General features: G+C 41.2%; 1 protein-coding gene across 2 annotated transcripts in view; it reads left to right on the forward strand.

Moving 5' to 3' along the window:
* The first annotated feature begins 1,803 nt into the window (after positions 1–1,803).
* The window catches only part of Snx14 (sorting nexin 14), a 67,831-nt gene continuing 48,378 nt past the window's right edge, over positions 1,804–21,256 (forward strand). For both annotated transcript variants that reach the window (XM_052187686.1, XM_052187687.1), the window contains exons 1-4: positions 1,804–2,074; positions 13,498–13,618; positions 15,574–15,650; positions 16,074–16,152. In XM_052187686.1, the coding sequence (XP_052043646.1) occupies positions 1,860–2,074; positions 13,498–13,618; positions 15,574–15,650; positions 16,074–16,152 (492 nt within the window). In that variant the 5' untranslated portion in view covers positions 1,804–1,859. The remainder of the gene's footprint in view (positions 2,075–13,497; positions 13,619–15,573; positions 15,651–16,073; positions 16,153–21,256) is intronic.

Genomic DNA, 21,256 nt, shown 5'->3' on the forward strand with positions numbered 1-21,256 from the left:
TGTAGCAAATCCAATTCACAGTATTAGGCAAGACAGCATTTTCTTTTTTCTTTTCTGTGTGTTGCCCTGATCTAGAACTCTGAAGACCTCAAATTCAGATGCACACCTGCTCTTGCCTTCCAGTGAACAAAGGTGTGTACTGCCATTGCCTGGCTAAGCAGAATTTCTTAACCAGGATTGATTGGGGATATCCCATAGCTGCTCTAGGGAGCTTATCATTTAATATAAGACAGTGTAAAGTGAATAGTAAACATCAAGACTGAAGAAACAAAAACAAAAGTTAAATTTCATGGATGATGTAGTAGTGGGGTCTTGTGGATTTTAACGGTATTTAGTTCAGTTGTAGTACACCCTTTACAACGTATAAGACCGAGTTAGTGACTAACCTCATTATAGCCAAAAATAACTGTTATGGAAGAAATTACTCTAACCACTATAGACAAATTGCCTACTTTATTTTAAGTTCTTTTGCAAAGAAATTAGACAAATGTTCTAAAGGTATCTAATTTGAGCAGAACTGAAACTAGTAAAGGTATACTATCTTGGTAAAGTATAATTGCAGAATCTTAGGAACAAACAAAATATAACAAGACAAGTGACTAACCAGTTTCAATCACTTAAATCCACACTAGGCACTTTAGGATACATGGAGATTATCTCAACATACACTTCACCCAAACGTTTTCCATTTCATTATTAGTCCGTCTGTTTCAGTAAGGGAGGGCTTTTTTGCAATTCCGGGTATCAAACCCTGCACGCTTGGTAGACATTCACTTGGCTCTTTGGTCCTTTGATTAGTTTGAGATAGTGTCTTTATTGTGTCTAGAAAACTGATCCCTGTTGGGATTTACTGTTCCCGCTTTGTGGAGTTAGTGTAAAATTACAAAAGCGAATTTTGAGTGTGTGCCTTGAAACAAGTTTCAAGCTTCATATATATATATATATATATATATATATATATATATATATATAATTTATGTTGACAGCAGCACACTTCACTAGTAGAAATGTTACTACCATCTAAAGATACTGCCAGTGTGTATTTTTAATTATTAAATGTTATTTGGCCCGTAAGTTGTATTAAAGTTGATTCTGAAGTACTTAGGAATACCAAGATACTTGAATTTCTAACAGCTGTAATGCAAAGGGATGGTACATTCTGAAAAGGATATAAGCCACTAAGGATGATCCACCTTTTCAGAATATTGAAAATATTAATGAAGCTGCACAAACACTTGAGAAAACATGAGTTCTGTTTCCCTACCTTCGAGGGTAAGATTCTAGGGGAGAGACAGACTGCTGACATTAAAACTTAGAATGAGATTTTAAAAGGAACTACCTAGCTTCCCAGCTTGCAGTCCTCCCAGGCGGAGTTGAGCTCTTGGGGCGAGGTGACTGTAGCTCTGTTGTTGGTTACATGGCTAAGACATTTGCTTTTGGTGTTGGGTTGTTGGCGGGCGGGTATGCTGTCATAAACTCGTTTGATTCCCCCCCCCCCCCCCCTTTAAAAAGTGGATTTGAAGGCTTCCTTCCCTCCTCTCTGTCCGATGTATGGACTACACTTCCCAGAGTGCTCCAGGAGCCGCACGCAGCTGCTGTGCTGTTGGCTTTCCCTCACTCTTCCGTAATTCTGCCAATCTCGGCATTCTAGGTTTCCCTGACTTCCGGATAAGGAAATTGGGTGGCCAGGCCAGAACGCCAGTCTGAGCACTCCCGGGTCCTCCCGCGGGATGGTTGCGGCGGCGGCCTTGGGGCTGCTTAGCGAGTAGTGGGGGCGGTGGTTGCGCACGCGCGGGGAGGGTTGTGGGGCGGGGCCTTGTGCGGCTGCGTCTAGCAGTGAAGCTGGGCGGTGGGTGGCTATGTGGCTCCGACGGCGTCGGCGAGGGGCGCCCTCTGCCTCTGAGGGAGGCACGTCCTCGGCTGCTTGGACTGAGATGGGGTCTTGGGTGCGGACGATCGGCGGGAGGCTGAAGCAGCGGCTGCGGCTGGACGTGGGGCGCGAGATTTGCCGGCAGTATCCACTGTTCTGCTTCCTGCTGCTCTGTCTCAGCGCCGCCTCGCTGCTCCTCAACAGGTACCTGTCGTTGGCCCCGCCAAGGCCGCTCGAGAGCCCGCACACTGCACGGTGGACTCGGGAGGGGCGTCTGAGGTCGCGCCCGGATATGCGGGCGGGTGCGGGCCGGGGACGACGCAGCCTTTGTGGTTACCTGGTTCTCAAGCTTTCCTTTTTGACCATTTCTCAACGATGAGCCTTTATCGTCCTTTTTACAACTACAGTCTGTAATGTTTGAGAGCGTAAAGGTGATCCGAGGGAGGCGGGCTCGAGGTTCTGTCGCAGCCTTCCTTCTTGGGGAAGCCTTCTCGCGCAGCAGTACGCACTCGCGCTGGCATACACCTTTGCAACCACAATGCTTCCTTGCACTTTCGTCTATTTAAATATAAATATATATTTTGACTCAAAGTCAGAAAGCAGAGTGGTACCCATCGCAACTCTACAATGTTTTTTGTTTTTGTTCAAGAGCTGTAGTATTCTGAAAAATTAAATTGATTAAATTGACATTTTGAGGTCAGAAGACTCCGCCTCTGAAGCTTGTAGTTTTTTATATTTCCAGAAGTAGTATGGGTGCAGTGATAGTAGAAAAGATGTGTACTTAAAAACATCATAACATTCTTTTCAAGATCTGTACTTCAAAACATCACCTTTTTTCTGTTTTGAATAAGCAGTCGCTGTGTGTGTGTGTGTATTTTGGTTTTTTTGAGACAGGGTTTCTCTGTGTAGCCCCGACTGTCCTGGAACTCACTCTGTAGACCAGGCTGGCCTCGGACTTAGAAATCCGCCTGCCTCTGCCTCCCAAATGCTGGGATTAAAGGCGTGCGCTACCACCACCCGGCAAGCAGTCACTTTTTATTTCGAAGTAGTTTATTTCAAGAATAACAGCAAGAAACATACGCAAGAGATTTAACTTAGTATTTTCATTAAGGCTTTTTCCTGTGATTCTGACAACAGTTTTTTGTTTTCTTTTCCTTCTCCTTCTCCTTCTCCTCCTCCTCCTCCTTCTCCTCCTCCTCCTCCTCCTCCTCCTCCTCCTCCTCCTCCTCCTTCTTCTTCTCTCTCTCTCTCTCTCTCTCTCTCTCTCTCTCTCTCTTTCATTTCTGTCTTCATGGTGGCTTTGTAGAATTAGTGCTTAAGTAATAGATTAGTAGATAGTAATTACTATGGATTACTATCTTACAAAAAAAAAAAAAAGTGCCAGGCTTGTGATGAGGAGGTGTTTGTAGGACCGTGGAAGAAGTGGGTTCCTTTAACAGCAAACATTATTAGTTCTGTCCACTGAAAGATGTTTCAAGCTAGACTAGCAAAACTGAACAAAATGTAAACTTCAGAATTTAAGTTTTAGCCTCAACTTTTCTTCAATGGGAACTGAGTAAAGTATAATTCTTCTATTTTATTTTCTTTGAGGCTATTGTGAATGGGAGTGTGTTTACGAGTTCCTTTGTATTTTTGGTTTTGGTCTATAGAAAAGCTATTGTTTTTTTTTCAAGTTGATTCTGTATCATGCCACATTTCTTCATTTCTAGAAGTTCTCTAGTAGATGTGTGGGGATATCTAGTATATAGTATTATGTAATCTCCAAATACTGATAGTTTGACTTCCTTCCTTATTAGTATCCCTTTAATTTCCTTCTCTTGCCTTATTGCTCCAGCTAGTACTTTAAAGATGATGTTGAAAAGGTATGGGACAATAACAATTTCTTGTCCCTGACTTTGGTGAGAGTGCTTCAAGCTTTTCTCCTTTTAGAATGATGTTGGCTGTGAGCTTCTCATTTATAGCTTTTATTTTGTTGGGGTATGTTCCCTCTAGCCCTCCAGTATCTAGAACTTTATCATGAAGTCATGTTGGATTTCTCAGAGGCCTTTCTGTGTCTGTTGAGATGATCATGTGTTTTTGTCTTTGCTGTCTATGTAGTTTATTATGTTTATTGACTTGCATGTATTGAACAATAGCTGCATTTCAGGGAAAAAACTAGGTTATGGTGTACTGTATCTTTTTGATATATGTCTGTATTCAGTTTGCAAACATTTTATTGAGTAGTTTTTTATTTATTTTTACTTCTAGTCTAAGATCATTTTGCTGTGTCTTTACCTGGTTTGGGTATTAGAAAGATACTGTGGCTTTGTAGAAAGCATTTGGGAGTGCTCCTTCTGATCCTGTTGTTTTTGAATAATTTAAGAAGGATTGGCTGTAGGTGAATCTTTTTAGGTTGTTGACTTCTTAATTTAATTTTGGTGAATTGCGGAATTTAGACATCCATTTCTTTGTGGTTTTCTAGCTTAATGGAATACATATTTTGAAATTATTCCCTTATACTATTCTAAATTTCTTTGGTGTTTGTTGTAATGTTTCCCTGTTTTGTTTCTGACTCTGTCAGGTTGGGTTCTCTTTTTCTTTCTTTTCATTAGTTGGGTCAAGGATCTGTCAATCTTGTTTTTCTTCTCAAAGAGCCAGCACTTAGATTTGCTGATTCTTTGTATTGTTTTCTTTGTTTCTGTTTCCCTAATTTTTGCTCTGCTTTTTATTATTTCTTGCTGTTGACTGGACTTGAATTTGTTTTGTTTTGTTTTATTTATTTATTTATTTATTTATTTATTTATTTATGATCATCACCCCAGCCCCACAGATCTTCCTCATTTTTTTCTTTTTCTTTTTCTTTCTTTTTTTTTTTTTTGAGACAGGGATTCTCTGTGTAGCCCTGACTATCCTGGAACTCACTCTGTAGACCAGGCTGGCCTACAACTCAGAAATCTGCCTGCCTCTGCCTCCCAAGTGCTGGGATCACAGGAGCGTGCCACCACTGCCTGACTCTTCCTGACTTTTTATGTAGGCTCTTTGGAGAACTATACATTTCCCTCATAGTCAACCACTTTCAATGTATTCCAAAGGCTTTTTTTTTTGTTGTTGTTTTGTTTGTTTGTTTGTTTTTCCTTTGTTCCTTTTGATTTATTTTCAGGAGATACTTTTTTTTTTCTTGGATCCATTTATCCTTCAGTAATGATTTGCTTAAATTCTATGAGGTTTTGTATTTACTAGATGTTTGTTTTTTGTCAGTTTTAAGCTTTATCACATTGTTGTGTATATAATGCAACTGGTTAGTTTTAGTTTGAAGTCTCTTTTGTCAGATATTAGGTTCTGATGCTTGCTTGTTTCCTGGTCTCATTTGTTCATAGTACTGTTGTACTAGTTTGTTGTGAAGCACACAGGGGTGACCAGAGGGCTTGGGGCACTGGATGAATGACCAGGGCTAGATCTGCTGCTTGGGGATGCTTCATGAATTAGGAAGGTCCACAGGTCTAGACCCTGGAGATGGTTATGTGAGATCAGCTTTGTGGGGAAAGGTTGGATGAAGTACAGAAGGGGCCCATGAGTAGTGACAGATGAGGTAGGTCCTTTAAACTTTAGAGGGGATGCTGGTGAGATGGCTCTGTAATGAATGGCTCTCTTAGGAGGATCAGAGTTTGGATAGCTCATAAATTCCAGGAACACTCTCCAAGAGATGTGGCACCCTTTTCTTTCCTATGCGGTCACTTGTACATACATGTGTGCATATCCTTATTCACACATGTCAATCTTTAAAAAGTCTTTGGTTTTTAAAAAAAAAATGCGCCGGGTGGTGGTGGTGCATGCCTGTAATCCCAGCACTCTGGGAGGCAGAGGCAGTTGGATTTCTGAGTTCAAGGCCAGCCTGGTCTACAGAGTGAGTTCCAGGACAGCCAGGGCTACACAGAGAAACCCTGTCTCCAAAAAAAAAAAAAAAAAAAAAGCAACAAAACACAGAACAGTAGAGATGCTGTTGAGTGTTTGCTATTCAGACTGGGGGTGGGGGGTTAGTTCAGATCTTAGCACTCATTTACCAGCCACGCTTAGTCCATTCCCGTGACTCCAGCATCCAGGTAAACAGACACACAAGGGTAACTGGAGCTTGCTGGCTGTTAGCCTGGCACAAACAAACCAACCCAGACAGCTTCAGGTTGAGGGAGAGCCCCTGCCACCCTCCTCTGGCATCCACGTACATGTCTCAGCGTGCACATGTCTGCAACCAAAGCAATAGATACATATTCTGGCCTTAGGAACTACGTTAAAAACAAAACTTGGAAACAGCTAATAGATTCTTCTTAGAGGTCGGCTACTGTTGTTCTTTTTGTTGGTTTTGTTTTGTTTACCATTTCTGTGCTGTGTGTTTGGATTTCCTTTTTCTCGCCTAGCGTTTGGGATGTGTTTCCCTTTGCTGATGAGTGCAGGGTGCCTTATCGGCATCTTGAGCCGGATAATTCTTTGTTGTAGGTGTCTTCCCTATACATTGTGGGGTATCTTTCTAGCTCCTTGATGACAATAGAGGACTGAGATTCTTCTCAGAATGCATTTCAGTAAAATGGTCTGCATACTGCCAAACGCTGCCTGGGAGTAAGCCCATCCCCTGGGTTATAGCTACCAGCTTCATTCTCTTAAAGCCGTACACTTATGCTTTAATATCTTAAGACTAGAAAGTTTTATTTTGTTCTAGTTGATTTTAGTTATAGTTAGCACTAGTGAAGGTGTAAGGTTTGCTATCATCCATCCTAAGTATAGGTCTATTTCTTTTTTTTTTTTTTTTCCAAGGCAGGGCCTTAGCCTGGATAGCCCAAGCTGACTTGAACTCTTGATGTAGCTCAGGTGGAGAACTTTCTGCCTTGGGGTCCTTTTTAAAATAAATTTTATTTTAATTTTTCATCATCATCGTCATCATCATGAGATAGGGCTTTTATTATACGTTTCAGTCTCGCTCTAGCCTCTTTCACTGCCTCAGCCTTCCTGGTAACCAGGAGCACAGGCGTGTACCTACTGGCTGGTTCTGCAGTTCTTACATTGTAATTTGAAATTCAAAAGGCACTCTTAAAAATTACTTTTTTCCCCTAATATGTACCAAATTACATTTAGTGACCTGAATAGACATGAATCTACTAGTGTTTATTTCTTATTAATTTTTCACTGTTTATATTTGTTTCAGAAATGTTAATGTATGATGTGAATACTTCATCAGACATCACTTGTGAATGCTAAAAATACATAACACAAACTTTAATTATTAATTTAAAAATTTCTGAATTTGGATTTATACATGACTGAAATGACTTTGGGGAAATAGGTGTAGCTATTCCTTCTGAGCTGGCCAAGGTAAGATTCACTTAACTTTTTTCGGTTTCGATAGAGAGTATACTTCTTTAGATCAGGGAGAAGTTTGAACAAAGAAATAGAGAGAAACAAGTTTACACAGGTGAAGTAGGGACTGCAAAGCTTCTAATAATTGGCATACAGCAGATGTTCCTCAAGTATCAGAGTGTGGCAGTCAGGTGGTTTTTATGGTTGCGTGGCCTGGCCTTTTGGCTTAACTTGGTCGCTGTGTATAAGATATTGATGTCTTTATTTCCCCCTTCAGTGGCTGTGTTTCCCAGTTCTGAGGTCCAGGTTGTTAGGATTTCTTTTATGTGGGAAGAACCTGGAATGCACATGATGTCCCCTGGTCTGTGTGTCTTCTCTCAGGGTCCCAGCTCCGCAGTCCAGTCTTCTCACTGAGATTAGTTGGTACCTTTTATCACCTTTCATGGTTCTTTGTGGTAGGAAGGCAAGTCTAGCACTGCTTACTCTGTCTCTTACTCCTTTGAACTATACAGCACCAGTTTTCTCTCCGAGGGCACTCGCCAGGTCAGTTATACTCACGTATATACAAGGCTGGCTTCTGGCTTATAGACTTTCTGCTTTAAATTCTGCTATTGACTAGGTGACCTCAGTGCTTGTGGGAACAACCTATCAGATAATCTAGTCTCTATCAAGGTGACTAAGCCTCCCATTTGTATGACCATACAGTGGCCATTGCTGTCACTAGAAAGTGCCCTAAGAGCATATATCTTCTGATTGTAGCATTCAGGATACAGGCTAGAGGACCACAGCTTCAAGGTCAGCCTGGGCTCTGTTTGTATAAAAAAGTTATGCTGTTGACTAGTGTTCTTTCCACGTCGAGTCAGTCCTGATGTCTGGAGCCCTCTTTCTTCCCCGCCATTGCCCTCTGCTGCCGTCTCACAGTTGAGTTTAGCGTCATGCTAGCTTACTTCTCACAGCGCCCTGCTCTATTTGTTCTGCTTCAGCATCTTCCATTCTACTGATTGGATCCAAATCTTGAGTTGTGATACTGTTCTAGTTTCCTCCCTGTTGGGATAAGATACTCAGATTGAAAACAGCTCAGGGAGGGAAGGGTTTACTTCAGCTTACAGGTTACAGTCTATCATTTCAGAAGTCTGCTGAGGAACTCAGGCAGGACCTGGAGGCAGAAACCACGGAGGAACAGGGCTTGCTGGCTTATGCGTAGTTCTCTATTTTGAATTTAAAAATTAAAAAAAATATTTTAACGCGTACGTATGTATGCTTGTGTGAGTTTATAGTCTGTACGCATCACATACATGCAGGAGTCCTAGGAGACAGAAGAAGGTATTGGATCCCCTTAGAGCCAGCACTGAGCTGCTGGGGATGGGGCTTGAGTGTGGCAAAGGCAGTGCTGTTCTGCTGCCTAGCCCCTCTAGTCCTCTGCAGTTCTAAACTCTCCCCTTTCTTCTTGGGTCATGTTATTTATTCCTGTGACTTCAATGGTCATTTTTCTAATTTCTAATGCTTTGTTTTCAACTAATAAAAAATTACCACGTATAGCAGTTTGTTGGCCGTTTTTCTGTAGCACATCTTAAGATACCTGAAACTTGGCTGGTCCAAAGACTGACCGACTGACTATGTATGTATGTATGTATGTATGTATGTATGTATGTATTTGTTAGTTATTTTCGAAGCAGAATCTTACTCTGCAGCTTTGCCTATCTTGAACTCACTACGTAGACAAGACTAGCCTGGAACTCATAGAGATCTACTTGCCTTTGCCTCGTGAGCACTGGGATTAAAGGCCTGTGCCTTTTATTTTTGCTCATACTTAATCAGCTACTTGTTTCTAAACTGTCTATCACTTTAGCTCCAGGGAATCTGGTCTTTTAATTTTTTCTTCTTTTAATGTTTTCTGCCTGTCTGATCCTTGGTACCTGGTCTGATACCTCCTCTCCTGATGGTCGCAGCAGCCAGTGCGCTCCTAGAGAAGCCCAGTCTCTGTACGCAGCCGAGTGGACTCAGTGATGTTTACCTTCCTTCACAATAGTCACAAAGGATATAACATACTTTGGGGTAACTCTAACCAAGCAAGTGAAACATCTGTACAACAAGAACTTAAAGTCTCTCAAGAAAGAAATTGAAGAAGACCTCAGGAAATGGAGAGATTTCATTTGGATTGGTAGGATTAACACAGTAAAAATGGCTGTCCTACAAAAACAGTCTACAAATTCAACACCATCGCCATCAAAATTCCAGCACAAATCTTCAAAGATATAGAAAGAGCAATTCTCAATTTCATGTGGAAAAACAAAAAACTCAGGATAGCAAAAACAAGTTTTAACATAAAAGAACTTCTGCAGGAATCACCATCCCTGATGACCTATGACTTAATTAAGATTTGTTTTTATAGTTGTTTTGTTTTGTTTTTTATTATTTTTCCAAGATAGGGTTTCTCTATACAGCCGTGGCTGTTCTGAACTTCTTTTGTAGACCAGGCTGGCCTTCTGCCTCCCAAGTGCTCTGATTAAGGGCATGAGCCACTACTGCCTGGCTTTCTTGGGGGATGGGGAACTGGGGATAGCCACTAGAAAGTCACAGACATCCAGGGAAGTGAGAGGCTCCCAGGACCCAACTGGGATGACTTTAGCTGAAATATGCAACGAAGATAGAACCTGTAGAGACCACCTCCAGTAAATAGGCCTGGCCCCCAGTTGAGGGATCAGGCCTCCTACCCATCTCAAAATTGTTAACCCAGAAGTGTTTCTCTACAAAGGGAAAAACAGGGACAAAAAATTGAACAGAGACTGAAGGAAAGGCCTTCCACAGGCTGCCCCACCTAGGGATTCATCTCATTTGCAGACACTAAACCCTGACACTGATGCTAAGTAGTGCTTGCTTACAGGAGCCCAGTATGGCTGTTCTTTGAGAGGTTCTATCAGCATCTGACCAATATAGATGCAGATTCAGCCAACCATGGCACTCAGCCCAGGTACTCCAAAGGAATAGCTAGGGGAAGGATTGAAGGAGCCAAAGGGGATTGTAACACCATAGGAAGAACAATCTCAACTAACCAGAGCTCCCAGAGACTAAACCACCAACCAAAGAGTACACATGGAGGAATCCATGGCTCCAGATACCTATGTAGCAGAGGGTGGCCTTGTCAGGCATCAATAGGAGGAGAGGCCCTTGGTCCTGTGGAGGCTTGGTGCCCCAGAGTAGGGGGATGCTAGAGCTGTGAGGCAGGAGTGGGTGAGTGGGTGGAGGAGCACCCTCATAGAAGCAGGGGGAGGGGGATGGGCATTTGTGGAGGGGTAACTGGGAAGGGGGATATCATTTGAAATGTAAATAAATAAAATGATTTTAAAAAAAGAAAGATTTGTTTATTTGTATTACTCAGAACTTGCTCTCTTAAAAATTTTTCTTTTTGTATATTTCAGTTGCTCTCTACCTATATTTTTCTTTTTTCTTTTTTTGGGGGGGGAGGTATTGAGACAGGGTTTCTCTGTAGCCCTGGTTGTCCTGGAACTCACTCTGTAGACCAGGCTGGCCTCGTGCTCAGAAATCCACCTGCCTCTGCCTCCCAAGTGCTGGGATTAAAGGCGTGAACCACCACTGTCTGGCTATATTTTTCATTTTTAATTTATAATGCATAGATGTGTATGAGAAGTTATAGAACCTGTGTGTGTGTGGTGGGGGTCAGAGGACAACACTGTGAAATTGGCTCTCTTTCCACCTTTGTGTGGGTTCCAGGAATCACATTAGGTTTGTATCATCAGGTGGTATGCTGAGCAATCATGGCAGCTCACTCAGGACTTCTGGTGTAAGACAGAAATAAACTCTTGGTTTGACCAAGACAATACCAAATTCCAGAGTACGGTTAACTGGGCCTTAGAGAAACAGGAAACAGTATTGAGAATACTACTAAAATCTTGTACTAGGTATGATGGCATATACCTTCTATCTCAGCACTCTGGAGACAGAGCAGAGGCCTGGGGATCTTTGAGAGTTTGAGGCCAGTTTGGTCTACGCAATAAGTTCAGCCCCAAACCCCACAAACCTAAACCACAAAGCCAAATACCAAATCCAAACCACTAAGCCAAACACCAACCCCCCAAATCACCAAGCCAAACACCAAATCCAAATCATACCAACCTCTTCCTTTACTCTCCTGTGTTCTCTGTGTGATTTCATTCTCTTCTCGCTGCTTTTTTTTTTTTTTGAGGAGACATAGCTGTCAGTTATTAGAGCTTCAGAAAACTATTCAGAAGGGATAAGACTGAATGCAACCCAGTTTCTAGTTCACATAGTTCATTCTCTTATTTATTTCTTTGTAAACAATGTATAATAGAAAATAATTTGAACTTAGTGTATTGAGTATTCTTTGTGTGTCTAAATGCCAAGCTTCTAAATGTGGACTAATTTTCAGTTTTTCATTCACTGACATAAAACATTTCCTTAAATGTAAAGATTTTTGCCAAAATCACTTAGAGATGTTTCCACCCCTTTTTATTAATATTCCTGTCAGTGTTTGAGCCCAGGCTGGCTAAAGATGGCTTCCATCAGAGTTTATGTGCTGTTAGAGAGTAAGCCCAAGGCTTCTTCCTGAATGTGAGGCAAGCACTCACATTCTGACCTCCACCCTCAATCCCCCACGTCTAGAATCTTAAACAGTAGCAGTGTCTAGAATCCTACAAGGACCCATTTCCTCTGTAATCACGTTTATTTCTTGTTTGAATTTCACTTCTAGCATTACTGCTGTTCATTTCCTTGTTCCACTTTCATGCTTATGAGACAGTTTCCTCTTGAAATTATCCATTTTTATAAAATGTCACTCAAGATTCTTATTGGGGACATGGAGGTCACACAGCTCCAAATTTTGCTGTTGTATGTGAGCAGTCAGTTATTATCAGAAGTGATGTGCCGGATGGTGGTGGTGCACGCCTGTGATCCCAACGCTCTGGGAGGCAGAGGCAGGTGGATTTCTGAGTTAGAGTTCAGCCTGGTCTACAGAGTGAGTTCCAGGACAGGCAGGGCTACACAGAGAAACCCTGTCTTGAAAAAAACCAAAAAAAAAAAAAAAGTGATGCGATTGGTCACATGTATTGTGGCTTTTGGACTGGAGAGTTAATAGGAATGCTTATGTTTTATACAGTTATTCACAATAAACACACTGTGGTCATTAAAATTTGAACTGTGTGAGGGGATTGGTATCTGCAATATCATGGTTGTTTTGAGATACCTTAATATTGCACGTTGTATGACACAATACCTAATTTGGCCACTTGCCTCTTCAGATTTCTCTCGGGGACATATTTTAAAATATTATTATTTAGATTGATTTATTTTACTTTTTATGTATGAGTATTTTGCCTGCATGCCTGGTGCCTATGGAGGCCAGAATCTCTTCTGATTCTGATCTGATTCTGAGGGCATCAGATCCCCTGGAACTGCAGTTACAGATGGTGGTCAACCATCATGTGGGTGTCAGGAATCAAACCTGGGTTCTCTGAAGAAGCAACAAGTGTCCTAAACCTCTGTGTTGTGGAAACTCCGTACAGACCAGAGCCATGCAGAGCTCTCCAGTTTGAATCGTCCTCTTTTTACGGTTGCTCATTTCTCCTCCCTTCCTCTTCTGTTGGTTTGCCTGTGCACTCACTAACGTAGTATCAAACACGTGTTCACATCATTACTCTCATTCACACACCGTCACTGCCAGATTGTCCTCGGTATTACCAGGGACCGAGACAGTGACAGTCTCTGTTAGTTATATCCCCATAGCCTAGCACTGTCTAACACAAAGTAGCCACATTTTTATTTTAATGATAATAAGAATTTTGGTGGAATGTGAGGAAGAATGGACTCAGACTACTTACACATAACAACATAGAAATGAAGCTATGGATGTTGAACTAATTCTCCTATGTTAAATGAAATTATATAATTAATATACATTTTATTATTTATAGTATGTCTAACAAATACATTACAGAAAACTAGCCAACACTGAGCAGTGGTGGTGGCGCATGCCTTTAATCCCAGCACTTGGGAGGCAGAGGCAGGCGGATTTCTGAGTTCGAGGCCAGCCTGGTCTACAGTGAGTGAGTTCCAAGACAGCCAGGGCTACACAGAGAAACCCTGTCTCGAAAAACCAAAAAAAGAAAAAAAAAAAAAAAAGAAAAGAAAAGAAAAAAAGAAAGTTAACCAATTAGAAAAACTGATCTTGATTAGTAGGTACTTAATAAATATTTTGTAGCTCAATAAAGAAATAGCTTTTAATGTTATAGATTTCTTTGGCTTTGATCATTTTTATTTTTTCTAAGGTATCTTCATGTCTTAATGATCTTCTGGTCATTTGTTGCTGGAGTTGTGACATTCTACTGTTCATTAGGACCAGATTCCCTCTTACCAAATATATTCTTCACAATAAAATACAAGCCCAAGGTAAAATTGTGGTTGTTTTTTATTTTTTAACTTAAACATTTTTAATTTATGTGTATAGGTGTATGTCTGTGTGAGTATACCTTGCAGTGTGCATTACCCCCGGAGGCTGGAAGGGGACGTTAGATCCCCCTGAACTAGAGCTGCAGGCAGTTGTGATCTTCCCACAGTGGGTGCTGAGGACTGAACGTCAGTCCTTAGGAAGAGCAGGTGCTATACTTACTCCTGAACCCTCCCTCCAATCCTGTGATTTTTATTTTTAAAAATCAGTTTATGTGACTCTATGCTAGTTAATATTTATTGCTAAAAGCATTATAAAGCAGTGATTTTAAAAATCTACTTACTATCATTTTATAATGGACTATATGAAGTCCACAGGAAAAAAATTTAAAATGAACATTATGTGTATTTACCTATATATGCATGTATAAATATATAGGTGCTTATTTTAATTTGATTTCATTTTTTGGTGCTGAGTATTGAACCCAGGCCCATGTGTGTAATTGTCCACCGAGTTGCACCTTTAGTCCTACTTTTTTTAAAAATAGATTTATTTATTTAATGTTATCAATATACTATAGCTGTCTTCAGACACACCAGAAGAGGGTATCTGATCCCATTACAGATGGTTGTGAGCCACCATGTGATTGTTGGGAATTGAACTCAGGACCTTTGAAAGAGCAGTCAGTTAGTGCTCTTAACCACTGAGCCATCTCTCCAGCCCTAGTCCTACTTTTAAGGTTTACAGTCAAATAAGAATTGTAAAAGGAGCTGGGCGGTGGTGGCGCATGCCTTTAATCCCAGCACTTGGGAGGCAGAGGCAGGCAGCTCTCTCAGTTCGAGGCCAGCCTGGTCTACAGAGTGAGTTCCAGGTCAGCCAGGGCTACACAGAGAAACCCTGTTTTGGAAAAACCAAAAAAAAAAAAAAAAAAAAAAAACCAAAAAAAAAAATCCAAAAAAAACGAAAAAAGAATTGTAAAAGGAAAATATGATCTTCTCAGAAAATTGCAGTTCATCATGTGAGCTTGTTCCTTAGGTACATGTTCCACAAAGGGCATTAATTTAGAACAGAGGTTTTCAAAGCTGGCTGGAGAAGAGACCCTCCTTGGGAATCACCAACAGTATGGATTGTTGGACCTTATTCCATGTTTTGGTTAGAAAGTTCTAGGCTTCTGTCCTATAAATAGCATTGTTAAAAACTTTTCAGGTAATTCTGAAGCACAGACATTTAAGGAATCCTGCGTTAAATAATAATCCAGCCCTGTTACTTTCATGTGTAGGTGTTGGGGGTGTGGTATTTTATGTAGAGGAAACACAGAAGAACTCTTGGCCAGATTTGGTGAGCAGAGCCTTAGGATTTATCATGTCTTCCCAGCTTCGGAAGATATGGAAAATACTGTTTTATCCTTGTGTTTTTGCAGTACAAGACACAGTAGATAATTTTTTATAAGTGATCATGCCATTTGACTTTAGTTTTAAGTGAAGAAGGTGTTTTTTGTTTTGTTTTGTTGTGTTTGTTGTTAAAGACAGGGTCTCATGGGACTTGAATTCTCGATCCTCCTGCCTCAGCGTTCTGAGAGTTGAAGTCATAGGCATGTACCTCCACACCTGCTGAGAGAGCCTCTGCTTTTGGTTCCCACTCTTACATTTTCCCTTTCTTCTTCTGGTGGGAGTCACTGAACCCCATGCCCTTGGGCATACTAGAAAATTCTCTCTCACTGAACCACCGGGCCACACCTGCTGTCACTTGTGTATCGTAGAGCAGTCCATTAGGTATTCTGCATCCACTGGCAGTTAGTTTAGTGGATACTTATTATAAATAATAGTTCCAGTGCTTGCATGTAGTGTAACAGAGCTGCTGGAAAACTGATTCTTTGTAGCAGAGATATTATGGGAACTAAAAACTAATCTCTGTTTTCTTTTGGTGTGTTTTTTTTTATTTTTTGTTTTGTTTTTAGCAATTAGGACTTCAAGAGTTATTTCCACAAGGACATAGCTGTGCCGTTTGTGGTAAAGTGAAATGTAAACGACATAGGTAAGTTACGCTTTTTACTTTTTAATTGTGCATGTGGGTTTTGTTGGGGTGTGGGGGTGTGGGGCATGGCCACGGCAAATGTTTGGTGGTCAGAGGACAACTTGTGGAGTTGGTTCTCTCCATCCTCTTTTATTTGTGTTCTGGAAATCAAGCTCAACTGATTGGGCTTGTAGGGCAAGTGCTATTACCTAATAATTACATTTTATTATAATGTATTTTATTAAAAGTGACTTAGTAGGCCGGGCAGTGGTGGCGCACGCCTTTAATCCCAGCACTTGAGAGGCAGAGGCAGGCGGATCTCTGAGTTTGAGGCCAGCCTGGTCTACAGAGTAAGTTCCAGGACAGCCAGGGCTGTACAGATAAACCCTGTCTTGAAAAGCAAACCAAAACAAAAAGATGATTTAGTTATTTGATTTACTTTAGGCCTTCCTTGCTACTTGAAAACTATCAGCCCTGGCTAGACCTGAAAGTCTCTTCGAAGGTAGATGCATCTCTCTCAGAGGTAAGTAATTTAATCAGCATTGCCAAATATGGGCATTCATTCCGTAAGGATGAGACTGTATCCTGGCAATCACAGGCAGCTTTGTCCTTGTGAGAGCATCCTAGAATGAGACTGTGCAAACTTATATGCTAACTTCAGTCATTGCGTAGGTCTTCTTGATGCAGTCTAGGGATGTACAGAGAAGTACAACATTGTTCTAGTTTAATTTAATGCTGCTGTGATAAGATGTCCTGACAAAAAATAACTTAGGAGAGGAAAGGGTTTGTTTAGCTTACAGTTTCATGTTCCAGTCCCTGGTTGGATGAGAGTCGGGGCAGGAACTGACAGCATCCCACCAGAGCCCAGAGCTGAGTGAGAGTGGCAGCAGGAGAGTCCTCGCCCCGCCCAGCAGTCCCCTTTACACCATTCTTAGCTAATTAGCTTGCAGTGTAATCCAACACCCAGTGTCACTGGTCAACTGCCTATCTCTATGACCCCAGGCCTGCAGCTGAAAACAGTGAGACAGCCCACGCCCGAGTAGAGAATGGTGTTCCTCATGGTGGCCTGGGTTTTCCTACAGCAGCAGCTATCAACTAAGACCTTCATTTTATTTACACACACACACACACACACACACACACACACACACACACAGTCTGATGTACATAATTCCTATTTGAGACTTTATTCCCAGGTAATTCTGGGTTATATGAAGTTGACAGTTAAAACTAACCAGCACAGATCTAAGCATATAAAAATATATAAACATATACTATAAAATGCAGTATGCCATAGATAAAAAGTATGACATGACATACTAAATTCTTAAACTTATAACATACTTATTATCAAGTGTCATATACTGTGCATAATTGTATGTGCCATAGATTGTTATGACTTTATAACCGTCATCTATCCCTGAATGCCACAAACAAGCTCGCAAACATTTTCCCATAACAGCTGTGACCCTCCCCAACCCCCTCCCCGCCCCCCCCCCAGAGGTCGGGGACATTTATAGTCTTATGGGCCCATTGTTAAATATGCCTTTTGTGTTGGCTGCAATATTATTTGGTTTATGATTATATATACAAATAAAAAAAGTTGAATACCTACAAATTTTTTCAGATACTTTTATTGAAAGATTTAATCATGATGCCTCTTATTAAGGTAGGCATGGTGGTGCGTTCCTTTAGTTCTAGCATGGGAAACCAAGGCGGCAGGGTCATGAGTTTGAGGCCTGTAAGTTCTAGGCCAGCATGAGTTACAGAGCCTGCCTTTTTTTTTTTAAAGAGTTTTATTTATATGAGTACACTGTTGCTGTATTCAGACACACCAGAAAAGGGCATCTGATCCCATTACAGATGGTTGTGAGCTACCATGTGGTTGCTGGGAATTGGACTCAGGACCTCTGGAAGAGTAATCAGTGCTCTTAACCACTGAGCCATCTCTTAGTCCCTAGTACTTGTCTCAAACAACAAAAAGCAAACAAACATAATAAACATATACAAAACCCCTCACATCTTAATATGTATTGCCCAATGATGAGTTCTTGGCCACATAATTATCACAAAATAAGTACCTTGAATACTAAGCTATTCCAAATTACACTTAAATCTCAATTTTACATAGACATTTCAGTCAAGAAAATTATTTGTTTATTTATTTAGTGCTGCAAGAACAGGTGTCTTTATGATAGGGGAATAACCATTTGCAAAGAAACATTAAACCCATAGAGGCATGTGTCTCGATGGACTGTGACACTAACTAGGTCAGGGAGTAGGGGAATCGCCACTAAAAAGTTTGTGTCCTATTCTAGTCACAGGTTTTTACTTTGATTTCTTCCATATTTACGTATTTGTTTTACCTATCTTTTTCTTGCATCTAAGATATTAGTAAAGTCCTTGAAGGTAGAAGTGGGGTGTCCCACTCTTTTCAGCAATAGATTTAGAGTCGCATAGGCAGTTGGCCAGTGACAGGTGATAGATGTGTACAGAATTACATTGAATGCTAATTGGTTTAAGAGTAGCACCTGGCAACTGACCCTGCAACAGAACCCTGCTTTGTGCTCCTTTATCTCAGTTCGTATGCATCGTTGTCTAAACAGGAGCTGCAACAATTTATTGTTCGGCTTTTTCTGTTCCTTTGATTTGTTGATTTAAAACTGTGCTCTCAAGAGCTGGGGCTGGAATTCACGGGTAATATATCTGTATTCCATGTGCAAGAGCCTGGCTTCCTTCCCTAGCTTCAGGGAGATATTTATTATGCTGTCAATACTGCAGCCACTACTACAGCAGCTGTCAGGAAATACTTGAAATGTTCCCTACAGTCTAAGATGTGCTATACATACACACATATTTACACACATACACACACATACTAGATATTGAAGGCTTAGAAAAAGTGTGTGAAGTATCTCTGTCATATTGATTAAATGTTAAAATGATAATAGTTTGGATATATTAGGTTAAATAAAACAATTTAATTGATTTATTTTTACTTTTTGAAAACCATAGCTACTAGAGATTTTAGACACTTCATTCATTACAGAAAATGAAAAAAAAAAATCCCCAGAAATATACTTGTTAGATTTTTGTCAACTTGAGAGAAACTAGAGTCATCTGGGAAGGGGGAACGTCACTTGATGATTTACCTTCCTCAGACTAAAATAAGTCATTTTCTTTCTTTTTTTCTTTTTTGTTTTTTGAGACAGGGTTTCTCTGTGTAGCCTTGGCTGTCCTGGAACTCACTCTGTAGACCAGGCTGGCCTTGAACTCAGAAATCCGCCTGCCCCAGCCTCCCAAGTGCTGAAATTACAGGTGTGCACCACCACTGCTCAGCAGTGGTGTGAGTCACATTCTTGATAATGATTGATGTGGGAGGGCCCAGCTCACATATGTGCTGCCACCTAGCTGTCTAAGAAAGCAGGCTTCGCAAACCACTGCATGACCTTTGCTCTAGTTACTGCCTGCTGGTCCCTGCGTTGGCTTTCCTCTTGATGAACTACCGGTAAAGTGTGAGATGAAATAGTCTCCAAACCCTGGGTGAGAGTTGGTCAGTGTTTACCACAGCAACAGAAAGTGAACTAGGACACCTCACATATATTGGTATCGATGAATACTAGCTCCCATGTTCAAAATGACGTTACGCTCTTGGTAGAGGTAGGAACTGGAGTAGTAGGCCTTGGGGGTGAAGAGAGAAATGAGTCCAGTTGGCTCTTCTTTGCCAGCCCTTCCATTTAGAGTTGGACATGTGGACAGATAATTAAAGTGTAGCATGCAGACAATCATAACGGGAGAGGGAGGTGGGGACTGTAGGATTGGTATAGAGGAGGAGGTACACAGATGCTGGAGATGCTGTGAGAAGGAAGAGTGAACAGGTGCCAGCCTGACGACGTGGGGAAAAGGTAAAATAGCCGGGCGGTGGTGGCGCATGCCTTTAATCCCAGCACTTGGGAGGCAGAGGGAGGCGGATTTCTGAGTTTGAGGCTAACCTGGTCTACAGAGTGAGTTCCAGGACAGCCAGGGCTACACAGAGAAACCCTGTCTTGAAAAACAAAAAACAAACAAAAAAAAAAGGTGAAATATAGTAAAAATAAAAGTCCAAATAATTGTAGCCTTACTGCTTTGGGAGTGGATATCATTGGTTACTGATGTCAGGGAGGGAAAATGGTAAATTAATTTTTAGAGATATATTGTCTCTTAATTAGGGTTACTTTTGTTGTTTGGCCCATAAGACAACATGGGCCAAAAGCAAGTAGGGAAAAAAGGTATTATTTGCCTTGTACTTCCATGTCACTATTTATCATGAAAGGAAGACAGGACAGGAACTCAAACAGGAGGCAAGAGATGAGGGAGATGCCATGGAGGGAGTGCCGCTTACTGACTTGCTAGGGAACCCTAGCTTGCTCGGCCTACTTTCTTAGAACCCAGGCCCACTAGTCCAGGGATAACACTTCCACCATTGGGCTGGGCCCTCCCACATCAGTCACTAATTAAGAAAATGCCCCACAGGCTTGGTGCCTGCAGCCTGATCTTCTGGAAGCGTTTTCTCCATTGAGATTCCCATCTCTCAGGTGACTCTAGACTATTTCCAGTTTACATAAAACTAGCTAGCACTCTGCTCTTTATCTCCCTGCTGCTCTTTAGTTACTGCACAGCGATGCAATTCTTTGTTAACGTTACAACGAGCAACTCCACTCAGTCCCAAGAGATGGAATCTTTAACTCAATGTAGGGTTTATTTTATTCAGTTAGCTTACATGCTGTTTTTTTTTTCTTCAAGATTTACTTATGTATGTGAGTACACTGTATCTGTCTTCAGACACACCAGAAGAAGGCATCAGATCCCATCACAGATGGTTGTGAGCCACCATGTGGTTGCTGGGGATTGGACTCAGGACCTCTGAAGAGCAGTTAGTCAGTGCTCTTAACCGCTGAGCCATCTCTCCAGCCTCATTCCATACTGGTTTTAAGTATACAGCTAAAGTTTGCAGAAAAGGAGTATCCATGTAAGTTCATCACAGCAAGAAATAAGACATTAGGAGCGTCCCAGAATTCCCCTTCATGCCTGTGTCCTCCATTACCATGGTCCCTTCAGGACACCCCAAGGACACTTGATTTTGATTCCCTGTGTAAATCTGAGGGGCTTGTCTTTTGGTTGTTCAGTTTTGGTCTTTGTTTAGAGAAACTTCAGTCAGGAACAATTCAGTGGAAAAAAAATTTACTGCGTGCATGTGTGTGTGTGTGTGTGTGTGTGTGTGTGTGTGTGTGTATGCCAGAGGACAGCTTTCTAGACTCTGTTCTCTCCTGCTTTGTCATGGATTCTGGAAATCAAACTCATGTCATCAGGCATGCTCGGAAGGTACTTTTACCTATTGAGCTATCTTGATGGCCCTTGTTGAAACAGTTGATTATGGAGATATTTGAGATATGTGTGCCATTCTAAGAGAAACTTCTTTTCTGGATTCTATTATTTTTAAATATGTTTCTTCAAATGTTCTTATTGATACTCATAGCTATGTAACAGTGACATAAACATATTGTCAATATTGGGTGTAATGAAATTGGTTGGGCTAATATATATCACTTAGTAGTGCAGTTTATTTCCCTGTAGTTAATTATTTTTCT

The sequence above is a fragment of the Apodemus sylvaticus genome, chromosome 7, assembly GCF_947179515.1.
Source record: "Apodemus sylvaticus chromosome 7, mApoSyl1.1, whole genome shotgun sequence".
Classification (NCBI taxonomy): Eukaryota; Metazoa; Chordata; class Mammalia; order Rodentia; family Muridae; genus Apodemus; species Apodemus sylvaticus.